The 17130-nt window shown below is 40.7% G+C and overlaps 1 protein-coding gene across 2 annotated transcripts in view; it reads left to right on the forward strand.

Moving 5' to 3' along the window:
• Positions 1–17130, forward strand: part of ACVR1 (activin A receptor type 1) — an 84109-nt gene that overhangs the window by 40757 nt on the left and 26222 nt on the right. For both annotated transcript variants that reach the window (XM_006166250.1, XM_006166251.1), the window contains exons 3-5: positions 7369–7632; positions 9693–9904; positions 13754–13853. In XM_006166250.1, the coding sequence (XP_006166312.1) occupies positions 7369–7632; positions 9693–9904; positions 13754–13853 (576 nt within the window). The remainder of the gene's footprint in view (positions 1–7368; positions 7633–9692; positions 9905–13753; positions 13854–17130) is intronic.

Raw genomic sequence — 17130 nt, forward strand, 5'->3', positions numbered from 1 at the left:
GAACTGTTATTTTCACTAACAGAAGGGGAAAAAAAATGGCAGCAAAGGCCAGGGGTAACTGTTTCTCTGCTAAGCAGCCAGGTCCTGCACTGGCCCCTCTCAATTGACTAGAGTTGAGCATGTATTGTGTTTCGATGACTCTGATCACCGTAGCGTCGTAGTAGGCCCACAGTCCTAAAGTCAGCCATCTGAGGACCACCGCAGAAGCCCAGCTGTTCTATTCATGTATTAGTTACTTATTTTAAGAACTCTTTATATATATTTTACCCATTTCTTCTAACAAACAAACAAGCAAACAAAAATCCTACCACACCACAGAAACCTCGTGAGCCTGAGGAGGTGAACAGATGTGAAGGGATGGTGAGCTCCTCTGGGAAGTAATGGTTTGCACAGACATGCCAGCTCAGTGACTAAGCCTTGCCTTTAGATCTATGCTGACATGTAAAGACTTTATGGGCTCAGCCTGCTCTAAAAACCAGCATCAGGTCTCTGTCTTTTCACCTCTAAACCCTTTCTGTGAAGAGAAAATTCATTCTGCAGCAAATATTCATCAGTTTGGCATTTTTCCCGAGTGCTGAAGTATTGGCAGGTATAACGGTGAGCAAGTAGATGCGGTTCCCACCCTCAGGGAGTGTATAGTCTGGGTGAAAGGGTTAGACATTCAACAGCCAATCAGACACAACAAGTATGTGAGAATCCAAAGTGAGATCTTTGAGATCCGCAGGGAAGATAGGTACTGAGGTGAATGGGGTATTGGCAGGGAGGGAGATAAGCACTCCATGTGGGGGGAGTTCCACACCTAAAGACCTGAGATGCGGAAGGTGAAAGAGGCCTTCCAAAAAGGTGATCAGATCAACCAGAACCTGAAGGCCAGGTTAACAACTGTGGTCTGCATTTCGAGAGTAGGGGAAGGCAGAGAGAACTGGCCTTGTGCAGGCGACTGAATGGGGAAGCCATGGGCTGAATTATGGGACACGGGGAAGGTTCATTTGGAGTGAAGCTATCACAATCCTGAAAACTCTTGTTTTGTTTTGTTTTGTTTTCTGATTTATATCTTATCTCATTTGAACACCTTTGTTCCCTCTTATAACAACTAGATTGCTTTTTTTTTTCTTAGTTTTCAACTTTACCAAGTATCAATCTCTGTGATGAAAAGAGAGAAAGAGATTGAGGTCCCCTAAATGAGTGTTTTCTGAGGGCATTTGGGTATCCCATGCACTTCCTCTCTGAGCATATCATCTGTTTCTTGCCAGAGGATCACATACCCTTCACTAGGCATTCCGAATGGACCTTTGTGTTTCTGTCTTGGGAGCAGACTTGCTGGCAATGATACCTGGCATTGCTAAATCCTTCCTTAAGCCTTTGTTTAATGCCAGAGATCTCAGATGCTTTCAGATTCTGGAGAGGTGCCAAACTGTGCTCCCGGATTAGGAGATGATGGAAGGACTGCCATAATCTATAAACCTAATAAAAGCTGCCATTTCAAACAAACGAATTGTTAGACTATTGGAAGGAGTCCAGGGATGTTTGGAGTTCCTTTTTTAGCCTATACAAGTTCTGAGCTATTGGGCTTTTATAATTACGGTCTAATTGCCGTGTTTTTGTGTTACTTTGAGGTGAGCTGTAAAAAATTCAGACTGTTCCATTTGCTGACCCTTAGGATGGATTGTAGCTGCAGGCTGGTTTACTTGTAGCATTTTCTCATTTGTCTTTTGTGTCAGAGACTTCAGCGGGACCTGAGGGGTTTTGTGTGCCATTTAGAATGCTAATCAGTTTCAATGCCTTAAAGCATTAAAGTCCACTCTGGGCAGGTGGGAGGGAGAACACCAGGGACCTGTGGACAGTGGTGTGCTGGATTTCTCAAGGCCCACCAAAACTTAGATGAATACTTCACCTCTGAAGCAAGACATTATCCCAAACCATGGACGATCTTAGAAAGTTCACGATGCTCTTTCTGCCTCTGCCTCTGCCTCTGCCAGTCTAGGATTAGATTCAGAGGAGGTGTGTCCAGATGGTGAGCTGGGTATCGTCCAGAACGAGAAAAATCTTTTTAAAGATTTGGCTAGAGTCGACTCTTGGGATTTCCAGCCTGTGCCTCTGGTTTGCAGAGTCAGCCCTGGGTCTTCCCAGTGGAGTTGGTCTCCTCTTGGTCCTCTCCAGGCAGCCTCCATTTGTGATCAGAGCTTCCTGCTATTCCCAGCCTGCCCAGGTTGTGTTTTGATGCAGCCCTGGTACTGGTGATACAGAGGGCACGCGATGCCAGCCATAACACAGTAATGCCAGGAGGTGCCTTCTAGAACAAACAATGCAGGTGAGCTCTGCAGAGAGGGAATATCTCTGACTTGACATTTAAATCACTGAATTATTAAATGCACGTCAATTAGGTGGAGTAGACTTGCTGCCTTCTGCCAGGGCACTTCCTGGTTTTTTGCACAGGCAAGTGTAAAATACTTCACGTCAGATATCGTGCTTCCTGTCTGTACTGTTGAAAATCAGTCACAGAACGTGGTTATCTATTCCTTGGTGTTCCCTGATGTGTACTGTATTTATATCACAGTCTGAGTGATTATGGGTGCACACACCCTCAACGTGGCCCTTCTAGAAGTTCTGTGATCCTCCTTGAGTCCCACCTCTCGCCCACACATCTGCCTCAAGTAAAATATCCTGAGTCCGTACATGTTAGAGGTATTCCTAAATGTGACAAGACTAAAAGTGAGTCATGGGCATTTTGAGGCCTGCCATATTCTTTAGAATTGTGGGTATTAAGAGCTGAGAATGCAACTACCTTGCTTTTAACCTTCTTTGTTGAATTGATAATCCTAGCTCAGAAAATCCTTTAGGCCTCTCCTCAAACTAATCCATGCTGTCAGATGAAATTGCCAAAGTGACATTTAATAGTGAACTAGTGTGTGTGTATTTGTGCGTGTGGTCATTCTTACGTTCTTATGAATTTAGGGTTTTTATTATTGATATGTATTTGGGTGTATATAAAAATAAATACACAAAGGACTCTGCTGAGTCAAATGGGGATGTACAAATTAAGAAGATTAAGTGTTGAATGAAGAGCAGACTGAGAAAGAATTTGGAGAAGGTTTTGTCCCTGACCCTCAGCTGACTACTGGACTCCAGTCACGGTTCCTCTGTATTCAAGATTGAGATGATTATCACATGTCTGGAACAAATATCTTTCTTTACATTTTTTTCTTTTTCCTGATTGTGGAGGGAAGGACATGAGAACACTGTTTTTTGACATTTCACTGATGAGAATCACCAACTTAAAGGAAGTCAAGGCCTGGACATCTGTATGCAACTATAGGAAGCATATAAAAGGCTCAGGGTGTTTAGTAGATGAATGAATCCCTTTGACTTAGTTTATGACCCCACAGGATTAAGATCTGATTAAGATCAATACCACTTTGTGCCAGTGCAGACTGTAGAGTTGGGCAGAGTGAGTTGAATTTTTACTGAAATAGTCTTTTCTTGAAGCTGCTCACTGGCAAAATTTTTCTAGATTTCAGTCTAAACATCTGTCAGACTGTCTGCACATCCTGTCAAAAACTAGAGACCTTGAAAAGCCAGTGACCCTTTTTGCCATCTGTGGACTTAGAATTTAGTTTAGGCTGGAACTTTGTTAAAGACCAGAGTCTACTGTGAGAGTGTATTAGAGAATAGAGAAATTATTGTTTTTATTTTTTTTTTCAAATGGCAAGGCTGGCCCTGTAGTACAATGGGTAAGCCATCTGCATAGGGAGCTGTATCCTGTATGGCCGACTCTGGTTTGAGTCCTATTCCTGGTGCCTTGAAAAACTCGCCATGCCCACATCCTGACCAAATGGATGAGGGGGATTACAATGTGACTACGTCCCTTTGGAGGATACTTTCTTTTTCTCTGGGAAGCATACACACAATTAAAAAAAAAAAACCCAAAACAAAACCTTTTTTTTAATTAAACAAGAAAAAGACCACAAAGTGTCATCAGGTCTCTGGTACCTGCGGTCATCATTTCCACAGGATCAGTGATGAGTGAGAGAGCCTGCCATAGCCTGGAGTTCCTTGTTTGTTTTTTCCATAGTTGACCTTTGGTCGAGCAAGTTGAATAAACTGTGCTTATCCATCTGTTATCAGTCGGTGACTGTCTGCTGTCCTATTTTATCTTCATTTCACCACCTGGTCCGCATGCTAGCACTTTCTCCCCAATCCAGTACCAGCAGACATATATTCTTTAATGTGTTAGGTAAAATATTCTTGCATATCTGAAATTTTTTTTATAAAGAACTATTTTACTGAACTTTATTTATTTATTTTTAATTTGACCAGAGAGGGACCGGGGTGGTGGGGGCAGAGAGAAAGTGAGAAAGCAAGCCACAGGGTCCAGGACTTGAACTGCAGTTGGCCATATGGGAGTCCAGCGCCCTTAACCACCATGCCACCTGCTGGCTCTGCATATCTGAAATGTTTAAAAATAGTTTTTGTTTGTTTGTTTGTTTGTCTGTTTTTTAAAGAGGTTTTTGTTATAGGGCGGGTGCGCTTGCCAGACAGACAGAGACAGATAGACAGAAAACAAGAAATCACCCCCCCAGGGGGGATGGCCACGCCACAATCCCTTCTCCTCCATTCTCCTCTCGGGATCTTGGGCACGCACGCACATGTGCTTGGCGTGAGTTTTAAGCCACTGGGTCCAGGACACAAACCATGGTCGACTACGTGGGAGTCCAGTGACATAGCCATTACGCTAACTGCTTGTCCCTAAAAATAGGGTTTTAAAATACATGTTTGTGGTAAAACACAACACTCTGCGAGGCTGACCCACATGGGATAGGGCTGGGCTGACGTCCCAGCACCTCTCTTAGCAGCCAGGATGTACTGGCCCGTTATCAGGAGCTGGCTATAGCTGGGAGTGGGTCACAATGTCCAGACCCTGTGAAGGTGCTGTGTCTCCCTTTTGCATGCTCTCTCTCTCTCTCTGTCTCACTCACGGAAGAAATAAATAAATAAACTCAAATTTATGTATGCTTGTGGTATAAGCTACATCAGTTGCATTATTTCATAGTTTCAGAAACACCGTCTTTTTCATTTCCCACTGTAGGTCACAAACAAATCCCCATGGCACCAGGAACTCCCCTTCACTCCACTCACCCATTTCCCTCTGAAGACTCATCACCTGTCGGCAGCATAGTTGGCAGCCCTCTGCCCAGCTTTGTGCCATTCTAGAGTGGCAAGCACGTCTAGACTCCCTAGAAATACTATCTTTCAACTCTCTTTTGGCAAGTGTAAACTTTCTGCCGGATTATGTCAACAGATATATATGTTTTTCATCCTCATAGAAATAGATTGGTGCTGGAATTTCTCCTGGATTTCTCTAGGCAGGGATAAAATAAAGACTATCTTTTTACTCATTAAAATTTTTGCTCATTAAAAATGTCTGAGGGCTCTTGATTCCCAGGGGTGAGACTGGTGACATACATAACACCAGCAGCGGCTATTCTGGATTTTCTGCTTTCAGGCATGTCTTTGCTCTTGGATGAGCCCCTTGTGGTTTTCAAAAGAACTAGCGAGTCAATTATAAATAGAAGGCCTGTGTCTGTGTGTCTGCGTGCACTTACTCTGTGGGACCAGGCACCCACGTTACACTGGGCAGTGAACTATTTTTCCACTTCTTTGAAGAGGGAAGAAGAAAGAGGAAGGATGATTTTCTCTTTTTAACTTAACCCACATCTCTACACACACCTACATAAATCTGTGTAAATGAACTTGACATTTTCAAAGACCTTACCTTAAAGTCTTCTCATAAAAGGACAGCCACCCCGACCTGTTATTTTAAGAAAACAGCTGAATCTCACAGACCCACTACCGAGGGCTCGCGGATGAGCAGGCAGCCTGTAGGAGCCGTAGACCTTCAGAGGGAACTCGCACAGCTCTGTTTCCCTATATGAACAGGATGCGTGACAATGGCCTTGGCTAACCAATCACTGGCCGTTAGGACTTGGCTGTTTACGTTCTGTCTGTACTTTTCTTCCTTGCTCGTAGGAACTATTAGGACCAGCAGGTGAGAACAAATCATTCCAACAGGGAGGGGGGAAAATGTGAGGTGAAAAATGAAGCTGCAAATACATGTGAACACTGAAGAGGTCTGATTTGTTGTGCCTCCTCAGTGGTATATTCCCTTCTCTGCTTCCATTGCACCTTAGACTCGCCAAGTATGGGCTTTTCCTTTGGTCTTGTTACCAAATGTTCAGACATTTCCTTTGTTCTGTTCTGTTCTGTTCTGTCCTGTCCTGTCCTCTCCTGTCCAATCCGATCCTATTATTCTATTATTCTATTCTGTCCTATTATTATTCTTCTCTATTCTTCTTCTTCTCCTTCTTTTTTTCCTCCTCCTCTTCCTCTGCCTCCTCCACTTCCTCCTCCTCCTCCTTCTTCTTTCTTCTTCCTATCCTATCCTATTCCATTCTGTTTGACTCTCTTTATCACCTTCTGCCCTCGTCCTTGATACTTGGCCCTCATTTTCTTCCCTACCAGTTCTTGAGCAGCTACCAATTCCCTTTCTGGTGTAAAAACTTCAGCGTTGCTACTCATTGAACAGTTGAGTCTAGGAACTTAACCAGAAATATGAGGGGGATATTAAAAAGTTCATGGAGAATACATATTATGAGAAACCTACTTGTGGATTTCGAAATTTTTTACTCCAAAATAAACTTGTACTTTCATTACATTTTTCACAAACTTTTAGAAGTCCCTGTATATTGATAATATGACTTACAATTATATTGGGTTATTGGGAAAGTCATGATGCATTTTTGCATAGAAAACCAGACAAATATGTCATGACTTTCCCGACAACCTAATAGATTCTGTATTCTCGAAGACTACAGGGATGTCAGAATTCCTTATTTTATCAGTGGATAGAGATTTGTACGGAGCTAGAAGACACTGCTATTAACAGCTGCCACATATGTAGTAGCCATTTTATATGAAATAAAGGTGATGATCATTGTGTTCCAGTAAAACATTCTATTTTGATGCAAGAGTGGGGAGATGAGTGCCTGTGGAGCTGAAGGTAACATGAGAACTGGGAGCAGCTTCTTTTCAGAAGTCTTTGGACAGGTGATTACCAGGCTTTGGCCTAGTTTCATCTAAAAGGATGCACATTCATATAAATGCATTCATATGTTGAGAGAGCTTGTTTGGTTGTTGGTCAGGAGATAAGGTCACAAAATGTGGACATCGTGGCCAGGGGTAATACTTAGCCCGGCTTTCTGTTTGGTGAATGTATTTGGAATAGTCTTACAGAAGCTGTATTTATTTTCCCAATGGAGCGAAAACTTGGAGCATGACTTTTTTTTTTTCCCTCTTCTCACTTCTTTGTAGATGAGAAGCCCAAGGTCAACCCCAAACTTTACATGTGTGTGTGTGAAGGTCTCTCCTGTGGGAATGAGGACCACTGTGAAGGCCAGCAATGCTTTTCCTCCCTGAGCATCAATGATGGCTTCCATGTCTACCAGAAAGGTTGCTTCCAGGTCTACGAGCAGGGGAAGATGACCTGTAAGACCCCGCCGTCGCCTGGCCAAGCTGTGGAGTGCTGCCAAGGGGACTGGTGTAACAGGAACATCACGGCCCAGCTGCCCACTAAAGGTTCTCATGGGCTTTTCTATGTCTGTTAGTGTTGTCCTGAATCTATGTGGGTTAAAGTTCCAAATGGCCACAAGGCTTTCTTCCTACTCTTTGAACTGGAGGTAATGAGAGACACGGATGAGACAAGGAAGAGAAAGGCCTGGCCTTCTGGCGTCTATTGAATAGTAGGAGGAGGGATATTTGGGGAAATGAGTAAGGGTGAGTAAGGGATGTCCACTTTGGGATGGCTTGATTGACCAGTGCACAAACTGGTGAACAGCTCCTCATACCTTTCGTGTTAAGGAACCATGATGTCATTCATAATCGCTGAAACAGTTCTGCTTGATAAATACTTAACATCTGTGTCAAGTGTGTAGGGAGGAAAGTAGAACACAAATCTGGTGCTTCATGGAAGCAAGGCTCACTCACCTCTTCTCCCATCTGGATCTCCAGTGCCTTGTCCCCAGACTGTACAGCTGGGTGTGACTGCACACGAACCCTGTAGTTTATGTGACATGTTCTCTGTAGTGTATTCAATACAGATTTCATATCCTGCAGAAGTCAGTCCTCCTCTGAAACTGGTTCCCTATAAAATATGCCCTTATTTGCTCTCTCAAAATCCCTGCAAATAATAATGTAGACTTATACCAAGCCAAATTATTCCCTCAATATACATTTTTAATAGGTAAAATTATTTATTTTTGCTGTTATAAGCTTTAATGGCTAGAAAAATCATCCAGCAAGGGAGGAGACAAAAAATTAGAAAGCTGATAAAAGATCATGTTAAAATTTATTTCGAACTTAACACAATAACCTTAAGGCATATTTAATAGAAAAATTGGGATGAGCAAATAGGATTGAATAATAAGAGATATTTTTTAAAAGATAAAGTATTTAAATGGTTAAAATTTAACAGATACTTGATAGTGAATTACTATTACACTTGTGATTAATACATTTTTATTAAGTGGATGGACATGAAATGTTCCCATTCATACAGAATTATGATATCAATTATATGATGTTTCTAATCTGAAGAACAGTCTGCTAGACTCTAAGTTGAAGTAGATTTATTTTCTTTATTTAAGGAATCTCTTCCTAATATAATTAAGGAAGCTACAATATTTATCATTTAATGCTATATTTAATTGGTTCTATACTTAATCACACAAATGGCATGTACCGTGGCGAACTGTATGTACCAAGTCATTGATTATTTTGGAGTTGGAAAGTTAAAGAAATATAAAGGAAGTTAGTTGGGTTTGAAATTGGATTGCTAAAGGGGCTGGGAACCTGGAAACTGGTAAGAGAAGAACAGGGCCTGGTGACATAATGTTGTGAAGGGGTCTGAGATTCAGAGATGATTACTGTTTTCAGAACCTTAATTATGGACCTTCATTGTCGAACTAAGAAATTTTAATTAAACCTATTGGGCCAGCAGAAAGAGTGACATTTGCTTGAGTGATACGTGAAATATTAGAGTGACTTCACCATTGCTTGAGTATGTAATAGTGTCTGAACAAGGGAATGAATCAGTGAATGAATGCTTGAATAACTAAGTAAATGAACAGATGAATGAATAGGTTCCTCAGGCAGAAAACATGATGTAGAAAGATTAGTGAGAATTCGGCAACAGACATTCAAGGTGTATTGAAGACAGGGACCACAGATTGGGTAATTGAATGTAAATCAAATGGCATTTTCTCATGGGAATATTACAGCATAGCATACGTAAGGGCTTGATAATAAGACATCCTTACATATTAAATCTTAGTTAATAAGAGTAATATCAGAGATTTCTAGAGTACTTTATATTTTAAAAGCAATTTCACGTGCACACATTAATGTAGATGATTCTCAGTGGAATTTTGACAAACTCCAGTTGTGTCTAATTGAATGATGATTAAAACAACTGGGCCATTGGCCAAGTATTAGGAAGCATTTTAGTTTTAATTTTAACACTGTGACTTGTGAGACTGGTGGTCAAGATCAGGAGTTTCTTATTAGGATGTTGGTTATGCTAAATAGTAAGTTATAACTGATCCTTAGAGCTGATTCCTCTCTTTCTTTCCCACCTTTAGGGAAATCCTTCCCTGGAACACAGAATTTCCACTTGGAAGTTGGCCTCATTATTCTCTCTGTAGTATTTGCAGTATGCCTTCTAGCTTGCCTACTGGGAGTTGCTCTCCGAAAATTTAAAAGGCGCAACCAAGAACGCCTCAATCCTAGAGATGTGGAGTATGGCACCATCGAAGGGCTCATCACCACCAATGTTGGAGACAGCACTTTAGCAGTGAGTTTGTGACCCCACAGGAAATCCCTAGAGTAAAGTGACTAGGCATTCTATACACGTGCTCTTGGTCACTTATGTCCTAAGCAAGCATACGCCAGCACCTGCATAGCCTTCTTTACTTGAGAACATTCGTGCAGACACACATTTAAGTGAGGGAAGGGATTTAGAGCAGTAGCTTCTTGGTAGTTACTTTTCTTTAGGGAGTAAATGAAAAGGGACAGGAAAAAGGCCTGCAATTTTGGAGAACGTGGAGTTTGTAGTATTCAGCTACTCTATTTTTAGCAATAAAGTGCTTTTTAAAAAAGCACGTTTTACTTAATATTAAAAATCAATTTCCCTTCTAAATTATTTCAACACCCTGTAATTTAAGACTGTAAAACTTGACATCCAAAAAAGCTACTATTAAATTTTCATGCTCCTGTGCTGCCCCCTTGTGGGTGCAGTCACCTGGTTAAACAAGTGCAGTCCACTTGCAGTGTGTGGGCCACATCTGTAATCTGGTGTTTTTAAGTAGCCTCCTTAAAAGAAGTGAAAAAAACAAAGAAGATGAAATTCATTTCAACAGTGTAATAAATGCTAAATGATCCATTATACACAATTTTTATTATTTCAACCTATAATCAATAAGAAATGATTAATTATTTTTTAAGTTTATGTATTTCTTTCATCAGTGAGACAGAGGATGAAACAGAGAGATAGCAATCCCAATAGGGTGTTGGCACGATGATTCATTCCTAGCTTTAGGCAGCTCTGAATCATGGGCACCTAGGTGCCTGGCATGGCCAAGTCTTCATATGCAATGCCAGAACTTTTCTATGTGGGCCACCTCATAGAACTTAGTTTTTTACTGCTGTGCTACTGTCTGTTCCCAGTAAAAGATTACTAATGAGATACTTTATATTCTATTTTTGTTGACTTCATTTTCAAAAATCTTGGGTATATTTTATACTTAAAGCCTGTATTATCAGACTAGTCACAGTTTACTTGCTTAGTAACAGCTTTTGGTTGGTTATTACCCTGTTAGAAAGCAAACGGTTAGAAATCATTGCATTTATACATTTTAAGATTACTATTTTATATATGTTGAATTATGAAATCACATGAAAAAGTGAATGTCTTCCCCTTTTTTTTTCTTTTTTCTTTTTTAAAGGGTTTTGCTATAGGGAAAGTGAGAAATCACCGCCATCCCCCAAGAAGATAGCCACATTGCAATCCCTTTTCCTCTATTCTTTTCTCTGGATTTTAGTTATATGTGTACACGTACCCAGCGTGTTTCTTCAAGCCAGTGGGTCCAGGACTTGAACTGTGGAATCAGCTATATGGGATCTAGCACTTTAACTACCATGCCACGTGAGGGCTCCTTCATTTATTTATTTATTTATTTATTTATATTTATTTATTTATTTTAAAATCAGCTTCAAATGGGAAATATCACTACTTGATATAGATCAAAGGTTATTCTAAAGCACAAAACAAAAATAATAATAGTCTACATGGATACTCTGTTGAACCTCATGCCTGCTCTGAAAAAGGCAAAGATTTGTGGGTGTTAGTTGTGAAGGACATGCCAATAATATAACAAGACTCTTTCCTCATAAGCCAATGAATTGCAAGATAATTGAAGTAGTAACTTGCTGTTGTGGGTCTGTGTTAATACCATGCCCATTCATGCATCACCCAACATCATCTTGTATTAAGTCTTGTTATTAGGCAACAAGTTTAGAAGTGCTTGGTTATGCTTGGTGACTCTGTAGTTATTCTTAACCCTGCAACTTCAGTTTTTGTTGGAGAAGCGCCCCTTTCCAGTGGCCATAGTGCTGCTCAGGTGTTGAATCTGGACAACTGTAGGGCCACTCTTGACATGTCAAAGACTTGGTGGTGGCTGATCAGACTGGGAAACATGCCATCCTACTGACTACCCAAATCATTGAGCCATGTGCCAAGTATATTTTTTGATATGAAATGGGGGCAGGTAACCTAGTGTTGCTTCCTTTTACATGCTCTTTAAATTATGGTACAGTAGAAATGGGGAAAGAAGATATATGGACATCGTGTCATAAAATTAGGGAAATACAGTTTTTCATCAGTATACTTACAAGTCTGTTTCACGCTTTAAGGAAAATTAAGTAAGCGTATTGAGTTAGTAGCAAAAAGCTGTGAGGATGAATCTTGACAAGCAACACAAAATTCTAAAATAGATTAGTCAGAATCTTGTTCCTCCTCAGAGCTGCTAACATAACTAATTACCAAGGGTAATAATAAGAATATCTAGTGTAAAATACAGTTAAAGTAGTATTCAGAATTTTGAAAAAGGAATGGAAGTGTCGACCAAAATAGTCTTCTAAACTCAACCATGCCAGATGACAGTATTTCATAGTATAATTACCTAGTAAAGAACGCTATTTAAAATAGGTTGCACTATTGGTCCACACACTTGCTTATTTAAATGAGATGCTCAGTTATGTGACTCAGTGAACATACCTTTAACTAAAATTCCTGCATCCATTGAAAAGCCTTCAGAGGATCCAGGTGTTGAAGTAGATTGTATTAGTCATGAATAACCCCCCACCCTTGTTAAATCTCAGAGCTGGATTTAAAACTAGGATTATACATTATGAAAAAAATAACATAATACTTTAATTTCAGAATCATTCTTCAAAAACAAAAAGTTGAACGACTAAAAGCAAAAGAAACAAGAAAGAGAATGGTTAGGGAGATGTGAAACTCTTCTGCATCTACACTCATTTTCTTGTTCATTATCTCTTTTGTGGTTTTTAAGGGTCCTAAATTTCTTCCGTTGCATGTTCATCTTTTGATAATTTTGCCGATCAACAGTACTGCACAGTGGTACTCAGAGGAAGTGAAAGAACATTAAATTCACACAAATCAATGTATTGTGCTACTAGGCCAGTGAAAATGTTTGGGAAAGGATGAGCTTTGGGAGTGTTAGCTCAACATTACTGTAACCTGAACCCCATCATCCCTGCTCATTTCTAAAGTATTTCTATTTTTTGGCTTGCATTGAGAGTAAGAAGGAAAACTTCATGAATGAACTAACTGGCAACTTTTTTTTTTTCATGTTTATTTGTTAGGAGTTGGTTTCAGACACTAGCTTTGTATTTTTAAGTTAAGTTTTATTTTTTGCCCCTCTCAGATTTGAGTGATTCATACCAATAAATGACAAATAGGTATTCATTTAGTGACCCTTTTGTTTCTCACACACCTGGGAAGTAACCTCCTGTTGGGGACCCTAACCTAACCTGAATGTATCAATTTAATGACCCACATGGTCACTGGAGTCTTTCCATTGCAACCTTACAGTTGTTTGTTCTTTATTCCTAATTTGTTTGTTCCTAATTAGAATTCTTTAGTTGACAAGGCAACCAAAGTGACTCACTTGGTAGACACATGGTGAGCAGAGTAGAATATGGTAAATGGTGCCCAGCCCTTGGACTGAAGGGACTCCTCCCTGCCCCCACCACCCTGCTTTTGTACCACCTGCTGTTTCTACTGCATCCCTTAGTGCTCCGTCCTACATCTTGAACTTTCTATTTTATATCTTTAAACTGTCACTTAGCTACTCCCTTTATGTCTTACATTCTAGATACAAGAATATATATAACTCTAGGTACAAGATAGAACTGTTTATCCTTCAGGAAAACCTATATTAAGAAGAGGGCTGGCTTCTAGTTTTCCTAATAAACGAAACCAGACCTTCCAGTCGAGCTTTCCATGCACACCAGCAGGCCACGTGTCCAGGTTTATGTCTGTGCATTACAACATACATGCCAATACCCTAAACCAGAGCTATTGCTCATTTTCTTTTTTTCTCTTTGTTTTAAACCACAGGATTTACTGGATCATTCATGTACATCAGGAAGTGGCTCTGGTCTTCCTTTTCTGGTTCAAAGAACAGTGGCTCGCCAGATTACATTGTTGGAGTGTGTTGGTAATTCTTTTATTCCTTCTTTGGCTGGCTGGTAACGTGTGATGTTAGTTGTGATTCTAGAAGTAAGGATGGAACGTGAAGAATCAGTCCTTGGTGCCTATTGCTTCATTATCAAACTTAGGAGGTGTGAGGTGGCCCTGGTCTCTATTCTCTGAGTTTCTTGTTTAAGCACTTCAGTTTGTTAAGGTTTTTGTCAAAGGAGTCTATTAACAAATTACTATAGAAAGGGATTTCAAAAAATTTGTAGAAAAAAATGGAATTAAAGTACAAGTTTATTTTGGTACAAAATTCTCTGAAGTCCATGTTTAGTGTTTTTATAAAACATACTTTCTATGAACTATCTGAAGACTCCTTGTTGAGAAGGCCTAGTCAAATGCTTTCAGTTGCAAGTGAATTGATATGGTTGCCCCTTATTATAGATGCTGAGTTGTTTGGGGTAAGTAGGCTATTGGATGGTAAAGTTATTTTTGTGATACTCTTGATTCCTTTCACTCTTCCCCTCCCTTTAAAACTAAATAAACACATTTTACCAAAAGTACTTCTTCCCCTCCCTTTAAAACTAAATAGACAAATTTTACCAAAGGTACCTTTGTAATCTTTGTTAGCAAGAGCTGCATTTCTCTATGGCCTTTCCCATTTTCCCATATATGAGCATATTTATATGTAGAAGTAATCACGGAGTGTATATAATTTGTGTCTCTTTTTTCAGGATCCCCTCGCCCCTGCCCCCCGAGGGCATGTGTGCCAGAAAGAGAAAGAAAGGGAGAAAGACCTGGTCATATAATCTTTTTTCCCCTGTTCTTGTCCTATCCTGTCAAGATCCTGGGCATATTCACACATGTGCCTAGTATTTTAAGCTAATGGGACCAGGACTTGAACCCTGCAGAATCTTGCTTCCCCCGTGCAGCACTTAGCCACAGCACTGTGGCATTGGCTCACAGAATGCTCCCCCCCAGCCCCCACATTTAGAGCACATATGTTCACCAGAGAGTGAGAAACATCCCCCCGGGGGTCATGGCCATACCTCAGTCCCTTTTCCTCTTGGGATTTTGAGCATACACATGCATTAGAGACTCAAACTGTGCAGTTGGTTATGTGAGATCCAGCACCTTAACCTCCATTCCACTGACTGGCCCTCAGAGTGCTTTTCAAAAAGTCCTGACTTGTATTATTTTAACTTTGATGTGACAAGTATTTGCAGACCCCGTGGTAGTTTTCATTAATTTCTCCTTCAGGTGGCATGTGGGTGGTGGCAGCAGCAGTGGTGGGTTGGCAACCTTGGAAGGCTCTCCTCCCTGGGCTCGTGGCTTCTTTGGGCTGGGCTTCGCTGCTCCTGCCCTGTTTTCTTTTATTTTTGGGAGGTAACTGGCCATCACAAGCTGCCTCTACAACTTGGCTGCTGTCCTCCAGATTTTCTTTGTGTTTTCATAGGCAGAGGGGCTTGGCAGAAGAAAGAGCAGAGACTGCTACTCTAAAGCACGCAGGTGGCCATGGAAGCCTTGCTGTGTTTCTAGTTCTGCTGCTGTAGCAACTGGCTACCTTCTCCACGTTTCTCTGCCTCTGCAGGTTATAGAGAGAAAGTAAAGATGGAGAAGCCCCAAATGTGTTCATTGTGTGCAACCAGAGTTGTCTTCTTGGGCCAGCGAGTACACTATTTGATCACAGACAGGGCGTCTGTGAGCGGCACGTTTACCCATTTTGCCCGCCTTTCTCCCCTCCTGTCTGATGGCCCATTCACAGAGCAGCACGATAGCTCAAGAGCACTTCTTAGAGATTGGCCCCAGAATCCAAAGTGCAAAATTATTCTACAAGTACACCTTTAAATATGTACTTTTTCTGGCTCTAGAGATATTCTTCAACATTTTGTGAAGTAATCTAAATTCAGCTAACACATTTTGTTGGGTTAGTACTAAAGGCTTCAATAAAAAGCAGTCGTTTTTCAGGGTTGGTGTTCATGTGGTACAACTTTAAACAAAAATATATGTGACAAACCACACAGAGAGTATTTTGTAATTTTTAGTTAAAAAACATGGGAAGTTGGGCTAGATCAGTCATTCCTAGATGAGGATCAGCAAAACCCCAATATGCCTTAGGGATCCGGGGCTCTGGGACTAGGGCTTTTGGGTAGCTTTGCTTTTGTTTCAGGGGATTCTGCATGAGATTGCATTTGCAAAAAGCATTTGACAACTTTAAAAGCATTTGAACATCATTGAAATAGATTTCTATTTTAATTCTATCTACTTACCCTGTCTATTTACCTCCTGCCTTCTTTCTCTTGTTCCTTTTCTTTTCTTCCTTTTTTTTAAGGGAGGTGATGAGATTTGAGGCAACTTTTTGTCCATAATTTCCTGGGTTATTTTTGTTTCTTCCTAATGATGAAATTAGGGCAAAAGAAAATAAAAGTACAAAATGAAACCAAAGGCAAGAAAAGATTAACAATCTCATTTTTCTAGCAGCTGATTTTATAGTATCTTAGCACTAGCCCTTATCTTGAGCTCAAATGCTAGGCAATTGCTATGACTTTATTAATGTAAATCTTCTACCAAATAGTATTTGTATGACCTGAAAGAAGCCCACAGTAAGCACCTAGAGCCATGTATAACATCTTTGGATTCATCACTGGAACTTAATAGGGGCATTGATTCTTGTCAGGGAATCTAGACTTTGAGGTTTTGATTATGTTTCAGGTATGCCACCTGGACAGACGGCCCATCTCTGCATGTTTGGGTTCTCAGTGGCTCAGTTTTCCAGCAAAGAACTGTATTCCTATACATGCAGGTGGTGCTGCAGCTGCTCATTACAAACCATGTGATCCCAGCAGCCACTTGCCTGGGTAGAAAGCCCCACTGCCCTGCAAGTTGTATCTCCTGCTGCATTGTTATCAGGGCTGATTATAGCCCTGTTGCTCCCCACAGTCTGGTGGTAGTTACCTCCCTTCCCAACCTCCCTGATCACCCCTACCTATAATTACAGAGGAGAATGGAAAAGGGAGCATGTGGCTGAGATGCTGACAAGCATGTTGCTGCTGCTGGAGGGGGCGTGCACCAAACAGATCGGATCACAGCAGAGTCACCAGGTTTTTCAAAATGTGCTCTGAGTTGCCTTTTCAGTGTTGGCCACTTATAGCATCATAGGGACTAACAAACAAATACCCATGACCAATGTCAGAAATCAGAACCATTCTGGGATTACGTGTTTAGGACTTTGTAAATCCACTTTGAAATATATCCTTCACCAAGGAATCCATTAGGGATGGCAATGGCTGCTTGTCGTTTCC

The sequence above is a fragment of the Tupaia chinensis genome, unplaced genomic scaffold (genome assembly GCF_000334495.1).
Source record: "Tupaia chinensis unplaced genomic scaffold, TupChi_1.0 Scaffold144202_1, whole genome shotgun sequence".
Classification (NCBI taxonomy): Eukaryota; Metazoa; Chordata; class Mammalia; order Scandentia; family Tupaiidae; genus Tupaia; species Tupaia belangeri.